A 24,153-nucleotide genomic window follows, 5' to 3' on the forward strand; every position below is an offset into this window, starting at 1 on the left:
ACATGTGGTGATGGAGTTATGGATGTGTCGAAAGTGCGTTCATGGGTGCGACAGTTTAATGATGGCAGAACATCGTGTGACAACAAACCGAAACAACCTCGGGCTCGTACAAGCCGGTCTGACGACATGATCGAGAAAGTGGAGAGAATTGTTTTGAGGGATCGCCGAATGACTGTTGAACAGATCGCCTCCAGAGTTGGCATTTCTGTGGGTTCTGTGCACACACTCCTGCATGACGACCTGAAAATGCGAAAAGTGTCATCCAGGTGGGTGCTACGAATGCTGACAGACGACCACATGGCTGCCCGTGTGGCATGTTGCCAAGCAATGTTGACGCGCAACGACAGCATAAATGGGACTTTCTTTTCGTCGGTTGTGACAATGGATGAGACGTGGATGCCATATTTCAATCCAGAAACAAAGCGCCAGTCAGCTCAATGGAAGCAGACAGATTCACCGCCACCAAAAAAATTTCGGGTAACCGCCAGTGCTGAAAAAATGATGGTGTCCATGTTCTGGGACAGCGAGTGCGTAATCCTTACCCATTGCGTTCCAAAGGGCACTACGGTAACAGGTGCATCCTACGAAAATGTTTTGAAGAACAAATTCCCTCCTGCACTGCAACAAAAACGTCCGGGAAGGGCTGCGCGTGTGCTGTTTCACCAAGACAACGCACCCGCACATCGAGCTAACGTTACGCAACAGTTTCTTCGTGATAACAACTTTGAAGTGATTCCTCATGCTCCCTACTCACCTGACCGTGCTCCTAGTGACTTTTGGCTTTTTCCAACAATTAAAGACACTCTCCGTGGCCGCACATTCACCAGCCGTGCTGCTAGTGCCTCAGCGATTTTCCAGTGGTCAAAACAGACTCCTAAAGAAGCCTTCGCCGCTGCCATGGAATCATGGCGCCACCGTTGTGAAAAATGTGTACGTCTGCAGGGCGATTACGTCGAGAAGTAACGCCAGTTTCATCGATTTCGGGTGAGTAGTTAATTAGAAAAAAAATCGGAGGCCTTAGAACTTGAATGCACCTCGTAAAATATATAGGACGATTTAATACACTTATAATAGTAATATGTTTACGTCACCGCTTATTGATTTATCACAACTTCCAGGAAATTGCAGTTCAGAGGAATACATAGTTAGAAAATCGGTCGTCTGGAAATTTAGCAGGTGCAGGGTGACAATTATTGAACTATATGAAAAAAAAACGTAAATTAGTTACAAACTACGGCGTGCATACACTTCATTCAACATGTAAAAGTCACTACAGATATTCGGATTTAGCTTATGACAAGTACGATATGCCTGCCATCCTTGGGGATAATGCGGCGCAGACAAATAGCGAAATTCTGCATGACTAGCTGAAGTGGCGGATCATCGATGCTGTCGATGACCTCCTGAATGGCTGTTGTCAGCTCAGCAATGATTTTGCGGTTGTTGCTGTACACCTTGTCTTTAATATAGCACCACAAAAAAGTAGTCGCACGTGTTCAGATCCGGAGAATACGGCGACCAATCGAGGCCCATGCCAGTGGCCTCTGGATACCGCAGAGCCAGAATGCTATCCCGATAGTGCTCCTCCCGGATATGAAGCACTCTCCCGCTTCGATGCGGTCAAGGTTCGTCTTGCATGAACCACATCTTGTTTAAATCAGGGTCACTTTGGATAATGGGGATGAAATGGTGTTCTAAAACCTTCACGTACCGTTCAGTAGTCACCGTACCATCAAGGAATATCACACCGACAACGCTGTGACTGGGCACTGCACACCACAGTCACGCGTTGAGGGTGAAGAGACTTCTCGATCGCAAAATACGCATTCTAAGGCCACCAAATGCGCCCATTTAGCTTATTGACGAACTCATCCAAATGAAAGTGGGCTTCGTCGCTTAACTAAACCGTACATGCGCATACTAATTCCTATCATACCCAGCGGCCAACCGTACAGTTGGATGTCCTAACGCAAACCGTTCGGAAGTTATGAAGATTTTATATCATATAGTTCAGTAATTGTCACCCTGTACATGCGTCAGTCAAATTGAATCATTACAATTAACACTCATAACTTTGACAACATCATAATTTACATAACATAAAATTGAAGTTTGCACTCAACATTACCTGTGCTTCATTTTGTATTACGAGTGCAATCGCAGGTCTGCAGACTCCGTCTATGGGACTGTGTGAATGGAGAGAATTAAACAGTGGAAATGTCAAATTTCCAACCACAAATTTCACATTTGTCAGGAGAAGTGGAAAATAATGTATCTCCTGTATTCCGTTATTTTTCGGGCTTGCTTTCGGGATATTTTAATTCATGTTCCGATATGTCGTGTGACAGACCTTCAGCCACTCTCAAGGTGAGTCGCCTGCATGTTTTAAAATCACTTTGCACACCATGAAGTAAACGCTCATTCGTCAATTATAACTTTCTTGGTAAAAAGAGCGTCAGTCATAGATTCAGCCTGATGCGTCTAAGAGTAAAACAAATGAAGCGCAGAGTACGTAACACGTAAGCGGGCCTTCCAGGGCGTGGCCACGTGTGACTCACTGGTCGTGGCCACACGCCATGCACGCAGTCAGCCACCCGAACAAGTGAAATGTTGCAATGCGGTCCCAGCAAGTGTCGCCTCGCAGAGGTGTGGCAGCCTGCAGCCCAGAGGCTCGTACGGCAAAGGACGCAGTGGAGAACGTTCTCACACTTTGACTCTTGGCGAACTTCGTAGTCGAGACATTTTCGCTTCAAGACTTTCTTCTACGTTATCGGAACGTAGCAATGAGCGGGAACCGGCTCTGAGACTATGATCACTTACAGCTGGACCATTCCGTTGAATAATTTGACTAGAATACCGAAAACCTACGATTTTCTGAGTTATTTATTTATTTATTCATTTATTTATTTATTTCTGAAAAATGTTCCTGTTGCAAGACTGTCTTACTTTATGCATGTAATACGATTAATGTCAAAGCGAATCACGCATCAGATCCAAAGATACGTCGACAGTACAAAGAAGGGCAGCTCGTTTTGTATTATTGCGAAATAGTAAAACGAAACAGATTGGGGGTGAACATTATTAAAGGGAAAGTTTTTTTCGTTGCGGCGGAATCTTCTCGTGAAATTTCAATCACGAACTTTCTCCTCCGAGCCGGCCGCTGTGGCCGAGCGGTTCTAGGCGCTTCAGTCCGGAACCGCGCGACTGCTACTGTCGCAGGTTCTAATCCTGCCTCGGGCATGGATGTTTGTGATGTCCTTAGGTTAGTTAGGTTAATTAGTTCTAAGTTCTAGGGGACTGATGACCTCAGATGTTACGTCCCATAGTGCTCAGAGCCATTTGAACCATTTTTTTCTCCTCCGAATGCGAAAATATATTGTTGACACCGATCTACATAGGGAGAAACGATCACCATAATAAAATAAGGGAAAACAAAGCTCGCACGGAAAGTTGTGTTTGTTTTATCCCCGTGCTGTACGAGATTGGAAAATAGAGAATAGCACTGCCATGGGTCGAGAACTTTCCCGACTCAGTCGGGCCTGGATGGCTCAGTGGAGGATGCCATCCACTCTCTTTTACTATATCTTTCCTGTCTTCTATTTTTTCATCTTCTTAACTATGACTAATTATTTGCATTTCTTCGTATTTCATCTAAGTCAATTTAATTTTTAATAGTTTTAAGTTTATATATAAACCATAATTGTACGCCACAAACATTTACCACATAGTAAAGAGAAGTGGTAGTATACCCACTATGAAAACGAGAAGACTGGTCCTCCTCTGCGTGGCTAGAGGTGGGCAACATCGAGAGCAGCTACCAAACTATCGACTTCCCACGATGACTAAGTGGCCAGTAAATCTTCGAGGGTGTATTCTAACGTAACAAACCGTAATAAAACAATGACCATCCTAACAAAAAAAAGAAAACTACGATGTGTGTGGACTCTCACATTCACTGAATTGATGCCAATATCAATGCAGTATTACAAGGTATTAACATGAGATGGAGGTGACTAATTTTTTTGTCTCCTGTGCTTAGTAGTGATGGACCAAAAAAAAAAAAAAAAAAAGGAAGGCTATTCTTGCATGTGTATTGGTCAACTTTCGAGTCAGGATTTTTAATGGGCATTGAGGCTGAGCAGCTGAGATTGTGGCCGCCACAGATGCAGGAGGCTGAGCTCATGACTTGGTGTGGGAGGCTGTCATGCACCCTAAGGTCCCAGTGAAACATAGTTGTCTGGAAACATGTTTATTGCTTGTAATTTTACAGTTGGGATTGCCTTATCTGGCACTGCAGAAGGGGCACTGAATCGCACGCTTGAGTGCGGCAAGGGATGTGGACGCAGGCAGTGGTGTAACAGTGATGTCGAGCAGGTAGCCAGAACTGGAGTCTGTAGGTGCAGCCCTACCATGGCTCACCAACAACCAACACGGTCCGCTTCAGCGCTCTCGAAGACAGACGTGCACTTCAGCAGATGCCAGCAGGATATCATGGACAGCAGCTGTCATGGAAGGCCAGGATCAAACTCAGCAACACAGTGTACAACCAGGGAAATGGCACCCAGATGCCTTGCCCAACAGATAGAATGTGGAAGTTTGCAGTCACATGGTATGGCCCTTCACCAGGGGAACCCCAGTCTTGTCAACATATCAGTCACGTTAGTAGAAAACCAGCAGTGGCAGCTTGCCGTGGCTAAGTTCCAGTATAGCCGGCTGGCCCCAATCTTGGACCCGAAGTCTTCTCACGGCAGCAGGCACCACATCTCTATTTTCCAACCAAGTTATCCCATAAAGAGCGAGATTCTCATTCTATCTGAATCAGAGACGCAGACAGGATGACCAGACAATGAGACTGAAGCTTCTGAAGTGGATATAATGCCCAGAGGTGCCAGTGGACTGGTCACCCTGCCTTCACACTTTCCATAAGTGTCAGGACGCCGTGGGGCGGCTGAGTTTGGATGTTACATCATATCGCTCCAGATTGCAAGACTCGCACAACAACGTACTGGGTGCTGCCGTACTGCACCTCTTGATTACGGCTCGGCTCGATGTGAAAATGTATTGTGAGTGGCGCCCCACCTTCTGCAACATTGGCACTCTTTGTGCGCCCCGGGTACTGTGACACACGATATGAGCAAATTACGCTACTGGCCATTAAAATTGCTACACTGAGAAGAAATGTAGTTGATAAACTGGTATTCATTGCACAAATATATTATACTAGAACTGACTTGTGATTACATTTTCACGCAATTTGGGTGCATAGACCCTGAGAAATCAGTACCCAGAACAATCACCTCTGGCCGTAATAACGGCCTTGATACGCCTGGGCATTGAGTCAAACAGAGCTTGGATGGCGTGTACAGGTACAGCTGCCCATGCAGCTTCAACACGATACCACAGTTCATCAAGAGTAGTGAAGGGCGTATTGTGACGAGCCAGAGCCAGTTGCTTGGCCGCCATTGACCAGACGTTTTCAGTTGGTGAGAGATCTGGAGAATGTGCTTGCCGGGGAGCAGTCGAACATTTTCTGTATCCAGAAAGGCCTGTACAGGACCTGCAACATGCAGTCGTGCATTATCCTGCTGAAGTGTAGGGTTTCGCGGGGATCGAATGAAGGGTAGAGCCACGGGTCGCAAAACATCTGAAATCTAACGTCCAGTGCTCAAAGTGCCGTCAATGCGAACTAGAGGTAACCGAGACGTGTAACCAATGGCACCCCATACCATCACGCCCGGTGAATACGCCAGTACCGCGATGACGAATACACGCTTCCAACGTGCGTTCACCGCGATGTCGCCAAACACGGATGCGACCATCATGATGCTGTAAACAGAACCTGGATTCATCCGAAAAAAATGACGTTTTGCCTTTCGTGCGCCCAGGTTCGTCGTTGAGTACACCATCGCAGGCACTCCTGTCTGTGATGCAGCGTCAAGGGTAACCGCAGCAATCGTCTCCGAGCTGATAGTCTATACTGCTGCAAACGTCGTCGAACGTTCGTGCAGATGGTTGTTGTCTTGCGAACGTCCCCGTCTGTTGACTCAGGGATCGAGATGTGGCTGCACGATCCGTTACAACCATGCGGATAGGATGCCTGTCATCTCGACTGCTAGTGATACGAGGCCGTTGGGATCCAGCACGGCGTTCCGTATTGCCCTCCTGATCCCAACGATTGCACATTCTGCTAACAGTCATTGGATCTCGACCAACGCGAGCAGCAATGTCGCGATACGATAAACCGCAATCGCGATAGGCTACAATGCGACCTTTGTGAAAGTCAGAAACGTGATGGTGCGCATTTCTCCTCCTTACACGAGGCATCACAAGAATGTTTCACCAGGCAACGCCGGTCAACTGCTGTTTGTGCATGAGAAATCGGTTGGAAACGTTCCTCATGTCAGCACGTTGTAGGTGTCGCCACCAGCGCCAACATTGTGTGAATGCACTGAAAAGCTATTCATGGGCATATGTCGGTTAAATTTCGCGTCTGTAGAACGTCATCTTCGTGGGGTAGCAATTTTGATGGAAAGTAGTGTATATACGGATCCGAGAATTGGCTCTGCTGTGCAACAGATGTACTTACAACTGTTAACCCGTAGAATTTAAATTTAGAAAACAAGATATTCAGTGTGGAAGGCCACGAGGTGAGCGTTACTTGCAGACGCATCACCACAGCGGTCGTCGTGTGGGAGGGACTCGACAGAAGTGCCGAATCTGATCGGTAATCGGTGCCATGTGCGACGAGACCCTTACGGGGCGAACCGAATGCCCGAATCTCGAGCGTTGCAAAAACGATAGGTCGGCTTGATTCATGTGGCCGGCGGCCGCGGTGCACAGTGGCGGTATTTATGCATGCAGATGCCGGCTGGACCAGCTGGCCTGAATGTCACACGCGGCGGCCTTTGAAGTGCTTTGCTGTCTGCCCCACAAACTGGCGCGCAGTGTGTGGTTTGGACGGGCCGTATAAAGGGGGCCCGGAACGCGACGCCCGACCGTTCCCGCCCCCGCCCCCGCCCCCGCCCCCACCCACGGCCGCGGCTTAATATTCGCCACCTGCTAAACAAAGCGCTGTTATTAATTTTGATTTTCGAGTAGGCCATTTGTTCGCTTTTGCCGGCGTCGGCGGCAAGCTTTGTCGACGTTGACGCTACCACCTCCACCGAGCGGCCGCCGAAACGGGATTAAAGTTTCGAATCTGCGAGCGCCGCTAAAAGAAACACATCGTTGTGGGAACAGGACATTTTTTTTTTCGTTCTCGTTTATCTTTTACCCACCTACAATTTACAATGCCTATCCTTCGTGTTCTCCTTTTGTTTGCTCCAAGCTGTTACCTGTTCAATACATCGACTTTGGCTTTCCTGACTTTTGTAGAAGTAAAAACATCATTAACAGTTAACGTCTGCCAAAGACGGACGCAGTTGACTGTGAAAGTGACAGAAACTGTTGCGATCCAGTCTTAGCTCTTAAAACCTACGTCGAGAAAGGATGCCAAATAAAGAGTATTGTATTTAGCGATCTCATTACGGCCTTTATTTAAATTTAGTTATTGTCCTTATGATCTCAAGCTATAAAAACACATAAAAAATTTTGAAACCGTTTCATTCGATTCCTAAAATTTATTAGCAGGTTTACCAATTCATTTATGCAGGTTGGCTTCAGCATACTTTGCCGGGAGCGGTGGCCGAGCGGTTCTAGGCGCTTCAGTCCGGAACCGCGCGACTGCTACGGTCGCAGGTTCGAATCCCGCCTCGGGCATGGATGCGTGTGATGTCTTTAGGTTAGTTAGGTTTAAGTCGTTCTAAGTTCTAGGGGATTGATGACCTCAGATGTTAAGCCCCATAGTGCTCAGAGCCATTTGAACCATTTTTTCAGCATACTTTGATTAACTACGTTGAGAGATATAACGAATTAGAAGGTAGGTTCAGAATTAGGCATTATAAGTCAGTAACCTAGGTCAGCTATAAAATTGGGAGAGAAAAATCGTAAGTGAAATCACGCATTGTATCACTAAACCAGGGGACCAGCGCGAAATTTACGCACATTCAGTCGTTGGGCCAAGAGAAGTTGTGGGAATGATTAGACAACGTACCTAAAAATGAACTGAACGTCATGAAATAACGATAATGAATTTGTGATACATCCCTGTATATACTTGCACGTTCCCATGTGTTCAAAAATGTGATTTGGATTCGATGTGTTTGTCCTGGCTTGTTCGGCGGGCGAAGATCGGGGACTATCAGTAGGGCCACATAACATATAACTTCAACTCAACAAACATTTCCAGTTGCAGTAAGCACGTTAAGCCGTAGTAGCAATAGGTAAATCACAACTCAAGGCGACAACGACAAACACGTTCTACGTGTTAAAAAGTATATTCGTTTAGAGAAGTCAACTTGTACGACGGGCAGAGGTAATGGATTGCCGCAGTGGTCACGGTATTTATCTATGACAATGTTCTACACAAATTATCAAGTGAAGAAGTATTTTAAAACAAATAAAACGGTTGAAATGGTTCAAATGGCTCTGAGCACTATGGGACTTAATATCTGAGGTCATCAGTCCCGTAGAACTTAGAGCTACTTAAACCTAACTACCCTAAGGACATCACACACATCCATGCCCGAGGCAGGATTCGAACCTGCAAATAAAACGGTGTTCGTAACAACATAATGTAAAAAGGAAGGCTCTTATTCATGATTAATAAGTCAGCTTCTTATAATATAGGTATGAAGCTAGGCATCCGTGATCCTCTTTTGTCTTTTATGTTAAATGTCCAGCAAATCATAAGTTTTAGCGCAGGATCAGTATGCAGTGTCAGAAGCTGGTTAAAAAACTCTCCCCGATGCCTCATTCATCCCCATACGATTATTATGTGTTGATAAAAATGAATATTGACTTGAGAAATAATGTATATGATAATTAATAGATCTATGTAAGTGGAAAAAGCACTTATACATGCTTTATAGATCCTACATAAGAGGAAAATTTAAATTTGTATGTTATCTCTGTCTTATTGTAACAGTTATTCATTTGATCTCGACGTATTATACCATGTGGATCAAAGAAAAAGTTGCCAAACTATCAAGCGTCGTCAGGTGTTGGTAGCTGCATAACATGCTCACAGTTATACTGACTTAAAAAAGGGAAATGTTTTAAGAATATATGACTGGAACGTTTCTACATCAATGTTTTCTTTCGGTCAATAGTTTCTCACGTGGGAAAGCATCATCTCACAAATTTAAATATGCCGACGTCGAGACCATAGAACACCAGAAAAACTGCCTTAAGGAAATCTGACCAAATCTCATTAAATACCTGGATACTTTATAAAAACGTTACACCCAGTGACAACTGTATTCCGTTACAGACGAAACATAATGACTCATTCGTCCAACATTACCAACACCATTGTACACTCAAAATAGTCTTCATGCATGCATTGTTTCCTGATTCGCTATGAACTTTCTTCTTTTTTGTTTTGTTTTTACTCCCGAGTGTTCCATATTCGTAGATACAGGGAGCTACAGCGAATGGTGATCGTTTGTTGACACTATTAATACAGTATACGGTGTTACAGCATAGGGTAATTCAGATAACAACAAATTTTTCTTTTGCCATGGTGCTATTTGTTAGGAGATCACTGTCTGCATCCAATTTCCACAATTATTCACGGTACGAAACAATTTCAAAGAAGTATCTTGTGGTCCTTTTTTCGGTATTTCGTCTTGTTAGAGTTCTTGTAGCAACACGACCGAAACTAAATGTGCTGCTTCACTGCGCACAATGAAGTCGTCAAAGTAGCTACACCACTTGTCTTCTTTTATTATATTTTTCATTCCGAACAGAGCATATGTATGGAGGACAGCAGAATAGCAGAGCATTCGATACGGGAGTGCCAGCCGCAGGGAGAAAATTTGAGGCGCAGTGTTGTTACATATAAGTGGCTATTCGCTGCGCTTGTCCTGCAGTGAATGAAACATCTTCTTTCAGTGTTATGTTTAAGAACAGTCCCTTGATACAGGATCTCTTCTTCTTCATTTCGGAACTCCATTAAAAAAATTACGTTTTAAATATAATGGATTGTTTGTTACCTGTATGGTGGCTTGAGAGTCTCAATTGGCAACCCTTTCCAACAGCCTGCTGAAAATAACAGAGCAACTTTGATCATGAGTGTTCGACTAGCGAAAGTTAATGGAGAATTTTAATGCATTCAGGATTATTTCGGATATATTTCAGTCTCTGTCTACCTCTACAGTTTTTATTCTCTAGTACCAGGGAGATTATTCCCTGATATCGTAACAGATGTCTTATAACCATGTCCCTTCTTTTTGTCAGTGGTTTCCATATATTACTTTCGTCACTGATTCAGAGGACAACTTTCTCATAATCTTTACCTTACCTGTAAACCTAATTTTCAACATTCGTCTATAGATGTACATCTCCAATGCTTCGATTCACCTACCTCTTTCCCACAATCTTATTTTTCACTACCATACAACTGTATGCTCTGAATGTACATTCTCAGAAATTTCTTCCTTAAAATAAAGCCTGTGTTTAGTGCTAGTAGATTTCTCTTGGCCAGTAATGCCAATTGTGCCAGTCCCAGTCTGCTTTTTATGTCCTCCTTGCTCCGTCCATCGGGTTTCATTTTGCTGCCTTGATAGCGAAATTCCTTAATTTGACTACTTCTTGACTCCCAATTCTGATGTTAAGTTTCTCGCTGTTCTCGTTTCTGCTATTTCTCACTACTTTTACCTTTCTTCGATTCACTCTCAGACCGTATTCTGTACTCATTAGACAGTTCATTCCATCCAGCAGATCCTGTAATCCTTATTCACTTTCACTGAGGATAGTACTGTCATCAGCGAATCTTATCACTGATATTCTTTCACCTTGAATTCCAATCCGGCTTTTATTTTCGTCTTTACGTCTTCGATTTATCGATTGAACAGCAGCGCCAAAAGACTTTATCCGTGTCTTATGCCCTTTTTAATCCAAACACTTCGTTCTTGGTCTTCCAATCTTTTTGTTCCCTCTTGTTCCTTGTACACATTGTATATTATCCGTCTTCCCTATAGATCGTCCCTATTTTTTCTCAGACCTTAGAATATCCTGAACATTTGACACTATCAAACGGTTTATCCTAGTCAACAAATCCTATGTACATGTCTTGATTTTCCTTTAATCTTACTTCCATTATCAGTCGCAACGTCAGAATTGCCTCTTTGGTACATTTACCTTTCCATACGCTAAACTGATTATCCTCTAACATATTCTCAGGTTTCTTTTCCATTTTGATGTATGTTATTCTTGTCAGCAACTTGGATGCATGAGCTGTTAAGCTGATTGTGCGATACTTCTCGCACTTGTCGGTTCTTGCAATCTTCAAAATTGTGTGGATGATATTTTTCCGAAAGTCTGATGGTATATCGTCAGTCTCATATATTCCACACACCAACATGAATAATCTTTTTGCTGCCATTTCTTCCCAGTGATTTTAGAAATTCCGTTGGAATGTTATACATCCCTTCTGCCTTATTTGATCTTAAGTCTTTCAAAGCTCTTTTAAATTCTGATTCTAATACTTGGTCCCCCATTTCTTCTCAGTACTTCTTTTTTCCTTCCAACACATCACAAGGCAAGTTTCTTTATTGTGAGTATGAAGGGACTAATAACCTCTCCGTCGTGTTCTTTCGAACCTCCATTGATCAACATCACATTTTCAGTTTGGTGGCTGAATGTATTTCTTGCTGTCTCACATCCAATAGTGGAACTTGTGTTTTGCTTTTTGGAGTAACTTTCTTAAATTCAATGCATTTCGCATTAGTTGGTCTCTTTGCCATACAACGGTGTCTGTCTGAACGTCTTTCAATGCAGCCAAGATTTCTTTGACGTCACACCTATGTCCTGTACTCTGTACCAACTAGAGCCAAGACATGTGCTGTAAGATCCGGGGCGAAATGAGGTCGCGAGGCCAGGATATGATATTGAGTTACTGAGTCAAGTTGTCGTCAGCAGCACGTCACTACCAAGAGGCTGCGAAAAGTGGAAAATCCGGCTCCCGGTTTCCGCAGCGCTCACTTCCCCTCTGCCCCCTGAGGCTTTGCCTGCTTTACTTTTTCATTCCGTTCACACTCCTGTTCTTCCTGCGGCACTGTTTCACGAGATGGAGAAGAGAAGCACGTGTACCCGTCACTGGCCACCAGACGAGGTGAAATAAAAATGTCGTATTCCATCAAATACTCTTCTGTATATTCGTGACTTGATCGCTGCAACATCCCCAAACAGGTTTTGTGTAGAAGTGTAGTAGCCATACTCTCTTAATTTTGCAGGACAGTGCAGCTTTCAATTTCCTTTTACTTTCGGCTGTCTGACTGTTGGATCTACAACGCTTGGCTGCTTAGAACTTTTACCATAGTTTGCACCCTACCATTAGTTCTAAACGCCACTCACAATTGAAGCACGCAATGTGAGTAGCGAAAAGTTTGTTTTCAAGAATGTCCAGTCACAGTGTTTAAGAAACGAGTGGTAAGAGTTTTGAAATGATCACAAGGTTGAGCTTGCAAAAATCTCTGGATTTAAAATTGTTGTTCTGCTATAGAAAAACGAAGACTTTGTTAAATAAAGAATGTCGTGAAAGTTTATATGAAAGATTCTTTAATCTATCAGAAGCTTCAGTTTAACACATGAAGCTAACGTACAGTTAATTATTCAATACACTAAGTCTATATTATTACTTTACGTATTAAGTCAGGGCTAACGGCGATTGTTATAGGTCTCGATTGAAATAAACGTACATCTCCAACTTACAAATAACTTAAACTTGTTTTCTAATATCTCTCCAGCGGAAGGTAATGAAAAGTGAAGATGCTACAACGCATACAGTTCTGGAAACAAGCCAGAAATCATTGAAAACAATGTACATTTCCATCTAACTACGCAGTCTGAGCGCCCACATCAGTCTAAATTTTCTGATTCTCATTTTGTAGTATCTTTGTCTTCCATTTTAACTTTCTCTAAAATCGAATACGTGACAGGATACACTAATTTTGAGTTAATACATCTGATGATGGGTGTTTAAGATTCATAGAAACAGGAATTGATACAACAATACGGGAAGCAAATGCGTGAGGAATATATACCTTGAAATACAAGCAGTTGTAACAAAGTACCCTCTGCTATGAATCATATGGAGGTTTGCTGAGTGTGTATGTAGATGCAGATACTGGGTAATTTATCAACTTTTCCCTCTTACACATCTTAAAAGACACATATTTCTCCTACTTAAATCACGCGAAGAGACGCTGTAGGTGAGTATTAGAGATTTGAGCTCACACAAAGACTTATCAGAACTCGTTCCCCCCAAGAACCATTCGCTACTAGAAAAGCAAATTCCCCCCCCCCCCCCTCCCACACACACACACATGCATGCACCACATAAGAAAGAGAGCTTGACATTGCATTGTCTTCCTGTTCTGGTATATGTTCAAAATTTCAAGTCTGTAACTCACTCAGAGGTTACTTTAAAATCAGTTGCTAAATTTGTATCGAACAGGAAGGCAGACAAGAAATCTATATCCATTCCATCTCCTCTCCACCCCCTCGCTCTGCTCAGCCATGTCTGTCAGTTCACATACCGCTTGGAATGCATTCCAATATTAGCTGTACACACGCCAGTCCTGCAGGGCAGCCGAGATGTCAGGTGTTACCAAACCTTTACACTCCCATTCCTATCTCTGTGGGTCAGACAAATAAGGAAGTGAGTTAATGCTGCACAGTCGTCCAGTTCTGAGCTCTGTCTAAAATTTCTATGGCTAATTGGGAATCTATTGCAAAATTTGTACAGAACAGATAACGGGCAACAACAACGCCATATAAAAAAAAGTTAAAGTAGATGCCTGCAATCTGTTTCGTGCCAGTTCATGCATAAGTAGCTGAGATGGAAAGAAAGTACTACAGAGTTGGATTTATGCATTGCTGAACACTCGTAGAGTACTAAACGTTTTGTTGTGCGAATTTTAGCACTACGATTTCGTAGGAATGACGTTCTCAAACTAGCTTACTGCGGGATTGTGTGTGGGTTCGAGGACAAAACTTTTATTCATAATTCTTCTGAACGGGATTAACCGTGAGCTGGGGGCCGGTGGTTCATTGTCCCGGGAGCAGGCGGCCGAGTGCAATGCGCGCCAGATTAGAAGTCGGCACAGGCCCGAGGCTGACGTACGACCACGAGGAAATGAATGGCTTCTGCAGGGATTGTTGCGTGAAGCACGGCGTGCGGGGGGACGCCATATGCAGAGACACGGGGACACCGCTAACGACGGCGGAGATTCAGCGACCAGGCAGCAGGCAGCGCACAGATGCGGGCCGCAGAGGGGCGATCAACCATAAACAGCCTCCTGGAGGTGACCTTAGTATTTACCCAGCGCTCCCTCCCCTGAGTCCTGTTCCATCTAGTGTAGGCAAGGATTACGCAGTATGTCCACCCTGAGGTTGACCGTTACTGGAGACACTTCCACAGGGGTGTCTCAATGTCCGCAGAGGAACAACAGCCCATTCGTCATCAAGAGCCGAATCTAAAGAAGGTAGTACGTCGGACGCTGGGGTCTGGAGCAGAATCGTCGTCCTGACTCATCCCAAAGGCGTTCCATTGGCTTCAGGTCGGGACTCTGCGCAAGCCAGTTCATTTCGTTAATGTTACTGCCCACAAACCATTGGCTCACAGTTGCTGTTTCCTGACAGTGCGTAATGTCACGCTGATACAAGCATCGTCCACGAACTGTTCCACCACTCTGCGCTGCACAAAATGCTGTGAAATGTCTTGATATCCTTCTGCATATAGCGTTTTCTTTAGCGCAATATGAGGACCACTCCCTAAACACGATAAGCACTCCAATATGAAACACCCCTTCCTCCGCTCTTCATAGTAAGGGTGGCTATTCAAGATTGAAAGAAAAATTCCCAAAGTATTCCAGGTATGGGAAGGAAAATGATGTCATAAGAAGCTTCTGAGAAATCAACGGTGGGCGGGGGAGGAGGTTTGAGCTTCTCACAAAATACTTACCTTTCCTCTCAGCTGTAGTTTAACCGCAGTTCTTGAACGTCGATAATTTATGTGAACTAATATCCGAATAATTAACACACCTTCAAACAATAACTGCTTTAAAATTTCTAATTTATAGAGCTCAATAAAATTAAAAGGTTAAAAACACAGAATTCCCTGAGATTTTAAAACATTCGTAAAATTTACCTTGTTGTTCCAGGTAAAATGTTGATCCCTGAGAATTTCAGATTTTCCAGAAGTATCGCCACCCTGACGTTGGCAGAACACATAATGATAGGTAAGGATATCCAGGTATTCGGCAAACCCAAACGATTCCATCGGGTTGCCACAGGGTGTAGTGTGGTTCATCTGTCTAATCCACTCGTTGCTCTTCACACCTGCTCAGGTGTCGTTTAGCACTGAATGCAAAAATTAGTGTCGTATGGTGAGTTACACGACCACTGTACCCCATCCTATTTAAGTCACTACGCACACTGGTTGTGCTACCTGGACTGCTGACAGGACTTTGGAACTCACGAGTGATTCCTTTCGCTAACTGCATGCGATTTTCTACGATCAACCTCCTCACAGAATGACTGTCTCATTCCATCAGTACGTGAGGTCTTAGAATAGCTGTCCTCGTTGCTGCACTTTTCTACTTTACAGTCAGAGCATCAACAGTCAACCTTGATAGCTTTGTAAGGGTTGAAATTTAATGAATAGGCCACGATCGAAGTGCTCGGGCTCTCCTTGTGGTAGCTCAATGAAAATGGATGCAGCAGAATACTGCACCTCTTTCTGCATAAGAGTGAAGGTGGTACGATCCAGGTGCTGATCGGATTTCTGCTTAGTGTTAACTAAATCGAAACTGATGATTATTTGGGAATAAAATAATATTGTCAACAACAAATGAAATGAAAGAAAATATATATTGAGAGGCCTATACCAACTGCCTGAATCCTGAACGGAGGTTGACAAGATGTTCGACAACTCACACCACACACTGCTCGAATCGCCCGCTTGGTTCAAATGGCTCTAAGCACTACGGGACGCAACATTTGACGTCATCAATCCCCTAGACTTAGAACTACTTAAACCTAACTAACCTATAACACACATCCTTGTCCGAGGCAGGATTCGAACCTGCGGCTGTAGCAGCAGCGTGGTTCCAGACTGAACCGCTAGAACCGCTCGGCCACAGAGGCCGGCAATCGCCCACTTCTGAGCCAAAAATTACCCTCTGTGAATGGGAAGAGTTACCTCCAGAATATGTCAGAAGCGATCGAAAATAAGGAAGGTAGACTAATTTCCGTGTCTGACTACCAATTATTGCATATAGTGTTGGAATGGTAAAGACAGGGCGTTTCAGAATGATATCTTATAAATTTGAGGACAGGTTCTATACACCAAAACAAGAAAAAAAAGCCCAGTAAATATGGGCTGTAAAATGCATTTCTTAAGAGCTATGAGGAACGTTTTCATCATCGATACTGTGAAACACATCTCCTCTACCATAACCTCTTTGCTTTCCATATTTTGGGAGGAGGTAGTAAGGACCAAATCAAGAAAAGAATGTCCAGTAAACATGGGCTCTAAAGTACACACCTTAAGAGTTACGAGAACATGTTCAGTAGAAGAGATCTGTTTCACAGTAGCTCATAGCTCTTAAAGTATGCATTTTAGAGCACAAGTTTATTGGACGTTATTTATTGTTTTGGTGTAAGAAATCTGTCTCCAAATTTTTAAAACGTCGTTCTGAAACACCCTGGAAAGTAGCTTTCAGTTTTTGAACAAGATCCTGAACGTGGACTTTCTACGACAGTTTACTGTCTATCTGAACACCTAGAGATTTGGATTGTTCAGACTGACTAATCGTATGTCCATTCTGTGTAATCAGATTGTTAGTTTTAGTTCAATGTTGCGTTAGAAACTGTGAAACGTGAGTCTTACTCTGGGCCGTATGACTGTCTGGTACCAGTCTCACACAACCTACAGAGCACGAAAGCGACCAGTGTGGTCTGTAAGGTATTGATTAATAATTTGTTTGGCGATCTTATTTCCTGAAGAGTCCGCCTGCAGAGCTGAGTGCTAACGTGCTTGCTTACCATGGAGCGGGCTCGGGTCGATTCCCGACCGGGTTGGAGATTTTCTCCTCTCGTGGACTGGGTGTTGCGCTGTCCTCATCATCATTCCCCATCACCGAGGCGCAAGCTGCACAGTGTGGCGTCACCTAAAATAAGACGTGCAACCCGGCGGCCGAACCTCCCGAGATGCGACCTCCCGGTCATCAATGCTACACGATCATTTCATCACTTAATCTTCTGAAGAACCTGATAGACCATTGGACAGCATACATGGCCTTTTCCGTGGCACGATGGCAGCGCATGGGATACCTGAGCTCCGAATTGTTCCTGTCCATCAGGTTCCAGTTGTAGGTGTTTTGGAGTGATAATGAACTTTGCCCTCGGTACCATGTGTCCGCAAGCACTTTACTTATGTTGGGGTATCAGCTCTTTGCCCTCCTGAGAGGTGCTAGTGTCCGGAATGGGCAGCGGCAGCAGTGCCATTCCAGCTCGTGAAGTCACTACACGAGGCGCCGTTCTGGTCCGGCACCGCATGGCGCCGCACTGACACGGAAAAGCCATCGGCCGCCCCGCCGGGATCGTCGTGGCCGCCTGCCGCCCCCGACAGACGCCCCCAACTGCCACCCCCGCACACTCCTCGACACGACGCCCGCGCCTCCACTCTCTCCCACGTGCTGTCCCGGCCTCGTCAGCTGCCAGTCTTCCTCACAGGGCTGGATCCATCGACTTTACCACCTTGATGCCGGGCGAAAAGGAGCAATGCGATTAGGACGAAACTTGCTCGACTCGGAGAGAAATGGTGGTTCGTGCACGCCTAGATATCGAATTGCAGCAGAATACGGGTCAGATTTGTTTTATTTATTTATTTTTTTCATGCTTATAGACAGCTCGGTGTACCTTATTGATCGGCTTCGTCAATGTACAGCGTAAAACTTCCAAAATACGGCAGTAATCAAACCCTTCTAAAACTCAAATTTGATTGACATGTACACTGAGGTGACTAAAGTCATGAGATAGTGGAAGTATCGCATAAACAAGGTATAAAAGGGTAGTGAATTGGCGGAACTGTCAGTTGTACTCAGGTGATTCATGTGAAAAGGTTTCCAGTGTGATTATGGCAGCCCGGCCGGAATTAATGTAGTTGAACGCGGACTGGTTGTAGGAGCTAGACGTATGTGACTTTCCATTTCGTAAATCATTAGGAAATTCAATATTACGAGACCCACAGCGTAGAGAGCATGCCGAGAATACCAGATTTTAGTAGTCACCTCTCACCACGGACGACGCAGTGGTCGAGGACGTTCACTTAACGACCGTGAACACCGGTGTTTTCGTAGAGTCGTCAGTGCTAACAGACAAGCAACACTGCTTGTATGAACGCAGAAACAAATGTGAAGTGTACGATGAACTTATCCGTTACGTCAGTACGTCGAAATTTGGCTTTTACGGGTCATGCTAGTATCACATTGCCTGCAGCGCATCTCCTGGGCTCGTGACAATATCAGTTGGATCCTAGAAGACTGGAAAACCTTAGCCTGTTCCAGATAAGTCCCTGATGACTAGAGGTGATGGTAAAGTGTGGCTCAAACCCCATGAAGCCATGGACCCAAGTTGTTAGCAAAGCACTGTGTCAGCTGGTAGTGGCTTCATAATAGTGTGGACTGTGTTAAAATGGAATGGACTAGGTCCTCTGCTCCAACTGAACCAATCATTGTCTGCAAATAGCTATGTTCGGCTACTTAGAGACCATTTGCAGCCGTTCATGGACTTCATATTCCCAAACAGCGACGGAAATTTTATGGGTGACAGTAAGCAATGTCACCAGGGCACAATTGTTGGCGATTGGTTTGAAGAACATTCTGGACCTTTCGAGCGAATGCTTTGGGCACCCATAAAGCGCGACGTGAATCCCATCGAACATTTATGGGACATAATCTAGAGGTCAGTTCGCGCACAAAATCCTGCACTGGCAACACTTTCGCAGTTATGGACGATATAGAGACAGCACGGCTCAGTAGTTCTGCAGGGCATTTTGAGATGCCAAGACCGGTTGCTGCACTACACCGGACAGGAGGTGGTCCGACGCGGTATTAGGAGGTATTCATGACATTTGTCACCTCACTGTAAGGCGCATTAAAAAAAGGAAAGCATAACAGGACGTAAAATGAAAACCGCTGAAGGAACCCTGGTATCATTGCCTGCAGAAGAAGCGAACTGTCTGCAAGAGCTTTGAGTCCCCAAATTCACAGGTAGAGGGACATTGGCACACGCCCACGTGACGTCAGAGAGAGTTTGCACACGCTTCGACCGTCCACTGCACTCTATAGTGCTGAACGTCGTGAAATGGAGGCTTCAAAGGGAGTACAAAAGGACGTAGAGCGTTTTCTGGCAGCGGAAGGAGTGCAGGAAACAGAAATTCTTTGAGAAATGGAACAAGTGTGCGGAGAGCACTGCATGTCCTTTGCAGCGGTCAAGGCGTGGTATGAGCGAGTCAGAGAAGGGCGGAAGTCGTTGGTTAGTTGTGCATTGTCTGAAACAACCACCCAACTTTACTGATCCCATTTCCTGCGGATGTGTGCTCTCAGTGCTCATGACTGGCGAGTTACGGTAGCAAGCATTACCGCAGAGGTCGGATTGTGCTTTCGAAATGTTCACACCGTCATTAAGAACAAATTATAATTTCGCAAAGTGTGTCCACCAATGTATGCCTCACAGGTTTCAACCAGCACAGGAAGTGTGTCGAATGGGACTCTCGTGAGCATCTGCAGTGCTATACCAATCCTCCCCTGTCTGTCAATATCCTCCTCCCCTTTCTTCTTTGTCTGTCTCCTCCTGCCCCCCTGTCCCCACACATCCTTCTCCCCACCTCACTGTATTAATCTCCTCCTATCGAAGTCTTATTCCCCATCTCTCTACTCCCACTTGACCACTTTCTCTGTCCATACCCTCCAGCCAATCCTCCCTGACTATAAACTCATGTCCCCTTCCCTAACTATTCATCCTTTCCTGTCACACTCCTCTGTCTGTTCATCATCTCCTCTATCCATCTCAATCTTCTCCCAGCCATAACCATCTCCATGTGTAGCCCCTGGACAACAGGACGACACAGCATGGAGATCGTAGTGGCACAATATGCCTTTCGTGGAGGGCAGACTACACATTGGGGCCTTGAAAACAATTTTCTTGCCCCTGATGCGTAGAAGGCCCTGCAAAGCACACTGATAAGCCAGGCCTGTGCACCTTAACACAACACACCTGCCATACTGGACAGCCTCCAGTCATAAGCCATTTTTTGCCACTGACATGTAGGCTGCCCTGCAAAGCAGATCTACAAGGCAGGCCAACACTGTTGCTACACAACATGCCTGTCATGAAGGGCAATCCAAGCCCACAGTGCTGATACTCCAAAAGTTTGCTCTTTATGTGCCAACTTTTGTGGAAATCTGTCTTAGGGATAGGAGGAGATACATATACACATACACTGTTACAGTGTGCGACGAGGGTTGGAACTTCAATAGTGGCATCTAATTATTTACAGCTCGTACAAAATAGATACGTGTTTCAAAGTTTTACTGACCTTCAAAGTAGTCACCAGCATTCTATATAGCCAGTTGCCAGTGGTGTAGAAGTCGTAGGATACTCTTAGCAGTGCCAGTTGTATTGACAGTTTGAGTGGTGCAGTCTATTGGCCAACGAATTTGTAGCAGTTCTGAAGCAAATTCCGTGAAGTGTTTCCTTCGGTTTAGAAATCGAGTTAAACTCCCGAGGGCTTAAGTCAGGGGAGTGCAGTAGGTGGTATAGCACTTAGCAGCCCCATCAGTCAATCAAATCAGTAACAGCTTGCACTGTACGTGCTTGAGAATTGTCCTGCAAAATGATGGTCAGGTCCTGCGGAAAGAGTCATCACTTCTGTCACTAAGCTGGTCGTAAGTTTTGTTCCAAAAATGAACAGCATAGAGACAAAAGTGATGACACTTTCTGCAGGACCTGACCATCGTTTTGCAGGACAATGCTCAAGCACTTACAGTGCAAGCTGTTGCTGATTTGCTTGATGGGGTTGCTAAGTGCTATACCACCTACTGCACTCCCCTGACTTAAGCCCTCGTAAGTTCAACTTGATTTCTAAACTGAAGGAAACACTTCATGGCATTCGCTTCATCGGCCAATAGACCGCGCCGCGCGAACTGTTAACACAACTGGCACTACTAAGAGTATCCTACTACTTCCACATCGCTGGCAACGCGGTATACACAGTGCTGGTGACTATTCTGAAGGTCAGTAAAACTTTGAAACATATGTGTATTTTGTACGAGCTGTAAATAAATAGATGCCACTATTAAAGTTCCAACCCTCGTGTTCAACACAAAACACACATTCCATTATTTTCTTGACAAACGTGGGTTGTGTTTGCTGTGCCTCTTAGACCACTGTTCTGCACCTCCACCACATTCACATAATTCTGATGGGGATTGCATTCCTTGGAATGTGAAACTGCGTGGCAGATTGGGTATTTGCTGCAGTGAAAGTGAAACAGTTTTTCTCCAAAATTACTAAGAACAGGAATTTTTCCCACTTATTGCTGTGCTCCTGACACTCAGTAACAGTTTAAAAATTCATCGTTTTTACCTAAGTTTGAAATTAATATTTTAGTAGGAAATAATAAAACGTATATAACTAGACTTATACAACTGTTATAAAACGTTTTTTGTGTTTAAGCATCTTTGAACAGCCATCAGTGGGCCTTTTTAGTCATTTGTTATTTTGTAGAGTATCAGGCTCTGTAACACCTTCTTCACGTTATTATACAGAATGCCATAGTTATTTTAGTATCACCTGTCCTCGTTTTCAGTCTCATCTGAACTTCCCGGAGCACAATGTTCATGTTACTATTATTGTGTGAAAACAAGATGTTCAAGCTAGTGCTGTCTTGTAAAGTTCGGAAAGGTAATTTGCTGATGTAGTTCTTCAAAGAACAGGTGAGCATGCGAATGAGGATAGATGCTACAACAGTAGGCCTGGTCAGCTGTAAAATAATGTGAAGGAGATCCTAGAAAATGAGAAGTACTCACTGATGATGGCAACAAAGGTGCTGAAATATGTTTGGGCACTAAAAAGAAAAGTTGTTTGTGTAATGGGGAGACCTAATTCCTACAATTATATGAAATTGCACTATGTTCTTTTGTATACATGATGAGAAATCCTGTTATATTATGCACTTGCAACATATAGACATGGTTGGCCTCTTGATGTGAATAAATATGCATTTACGGAATTCGTAACGTGTTCTTACTTCAGAATGGGCCAGCAGCCGAAATCACAGAAGCTGACAGTAAAAAAAAAATTAATAGTAAGAAATAAAAGGAACCGTTGTCATTTTTATGATACTAAAATACTGTAGGCACAAGTAATAAAAAATAATCGACTGAAATTCACGTTTTTCGTCCTTTGCCTGAATGTAATGAAAAGACAAGATCGATATTCTTCCCTATCAGTTCTACCTCGAACTCTACTTGCACTACGGTAGTCAACGGTACGTTATCTTCCTTCACTTTTTACAGGTGGTGATTTTATATGACCCGTCAGATCTAAGCCACATGAATTATCGTCGACTTATGTAATGGTACTTTAAATATGAATGCATCTGTGTTAACGGTAGCCATGTGAAGTAATGGTTGCCTCACATGTACAGCAGTAAACGAAAACTAGTAATGTTCGACACATTTTCAACAGGAATGTATTTTTAGAGAAAATTTCTCTTGTATGCGATGCAACTGGCAAGTGGAGTGCTATTTATCATACAGACTGACTCTCAGTGAATTAGCTTAAGAGCTTTCTTTTGAAGATTTACCTTCGCCCCTATTTTTGCAGCAGACGGAGGTGGTATTTTCTGGAAAATGTAGTCGTTAGCTCTATCCGTTTCTTCTCTTTCCAAAACGTAAGAGAAATACATTTCGGTTAACTTTACCTTTAGTCTATAAAATATTGTGCCTTAGAAACCGGCATCACAAAGCCCGAGACATTATTCGAATATCCTCGGTGTTTATCAGTTAAGCAATAACATCTAACTTCAGTGTTTTTCTGTCTGTTGCAGGAACATCGTCTACAATATCAGCCTTCGAGACCTCACAGAATTCACCGAGCAGGTGAGTACTCACTGGTTTCATAAGACGTTCTGTCCGAGAGGCCTTTTATACTTCGGAAAATCTGTTTATTACGGTACTCGACCTCAGTCGGTAAAAACGAAACCCGTACATGATCACTTTATTGTTGCCCCGTTAAGACTCCTCTTTCCCAGGAAATGGTAGAGGCAGCAAATTGAAATTTATGGCAAATACTAATACACCCCTTGGGGGTGTAAAAAGTTTAAAATTTTAAATCAATCCAATCAAAAGATACAGCCATTTATGTTACATAATTTCGTACGCACAAACTCTCCCATCAAAACTTATAGAACTATCCATATACATAATGAACTTTTCACAGAACCAGAGTTCTATTTGCACTCATCCGATTTTTATTACATCTTTTGGTGGCAGGGTTACGTCGTCTACTGGATGTTTAATTGAGGATGTAATGCGTCAATTGGGAATTTAGGAACGCTTTGCGCCGTTAGCTGGATGTTTACAACGTGTGGAACTTGACCACGTCATTAATATCCATCCGCGTCGAGTAGAGACAGCTTGAACGCGAGGTATTACGCTCGTGGGGAAACGCCGACAAATAGGCTTGTACAGTGCAAGCTGACGTAAATACGCAGTCAGTACAGACGTAACAGGAAACGTTAACTAACGCGGCTAAAGAAAACGAATAGTTACTCGTGACAAGTAGGTAACATTCGATTTGTTATTTTACGGCAGTTCAATAGTATCTCACCAGGCCAATGATGTAGATCATGAGAAAATTTCTCTTATTCAGACTGTTTTAGATAACCTAGTGCCTCCTATTTCTGGTAATTAGTCTCCAGTCAACAAAATCGAACAGCACAGTGTTGTGATGGTCCCTACCAACAGTTCATTCAAAACA

The 24,153-nt window shown here is 44.0% G+C and overlaps 1 protein-coding gene across 1 annotated transcript in view; it reads left to right on the top strand.

The window, feature by feature from the left end:
• The window catches only part of LOC124616260 (semaphorin-1A), a gene marked incomplete at its 5' end in the record, with an annotated part of 362,538 nt that overhangs the window by 57,758 nt on the left and 280,627 nt on the right, over positions 1-24,153 (top strand). Inside the window, one exon of the mRNA XM_047144564.1 lies at positions 23,222-23,273. Within this exon, the coding sequence (XP_047000520.1) occupies positions 23,222-23,273 (52 nt within the window). The remainder of the gene's footprint in view (positions 1-23,221; positions 23,274-24,153) is intronic.

Source organism: Schistocerca americana, chromosome 5, assembly GCF_021461395.2.
Source record: "Schistocerca americana isolate TAMUIC-IGC-003095 chromosome 5, iqSchAmer2.1, whole genome shotgun sequence".
Classification (NCBI taxonomy): domain Eukaryota; kingdom Metazoa; phylum Arthropoda; class Insecta; order Orthoptera; family Acrididae; genus Schistocerca; species Schistocerca americana.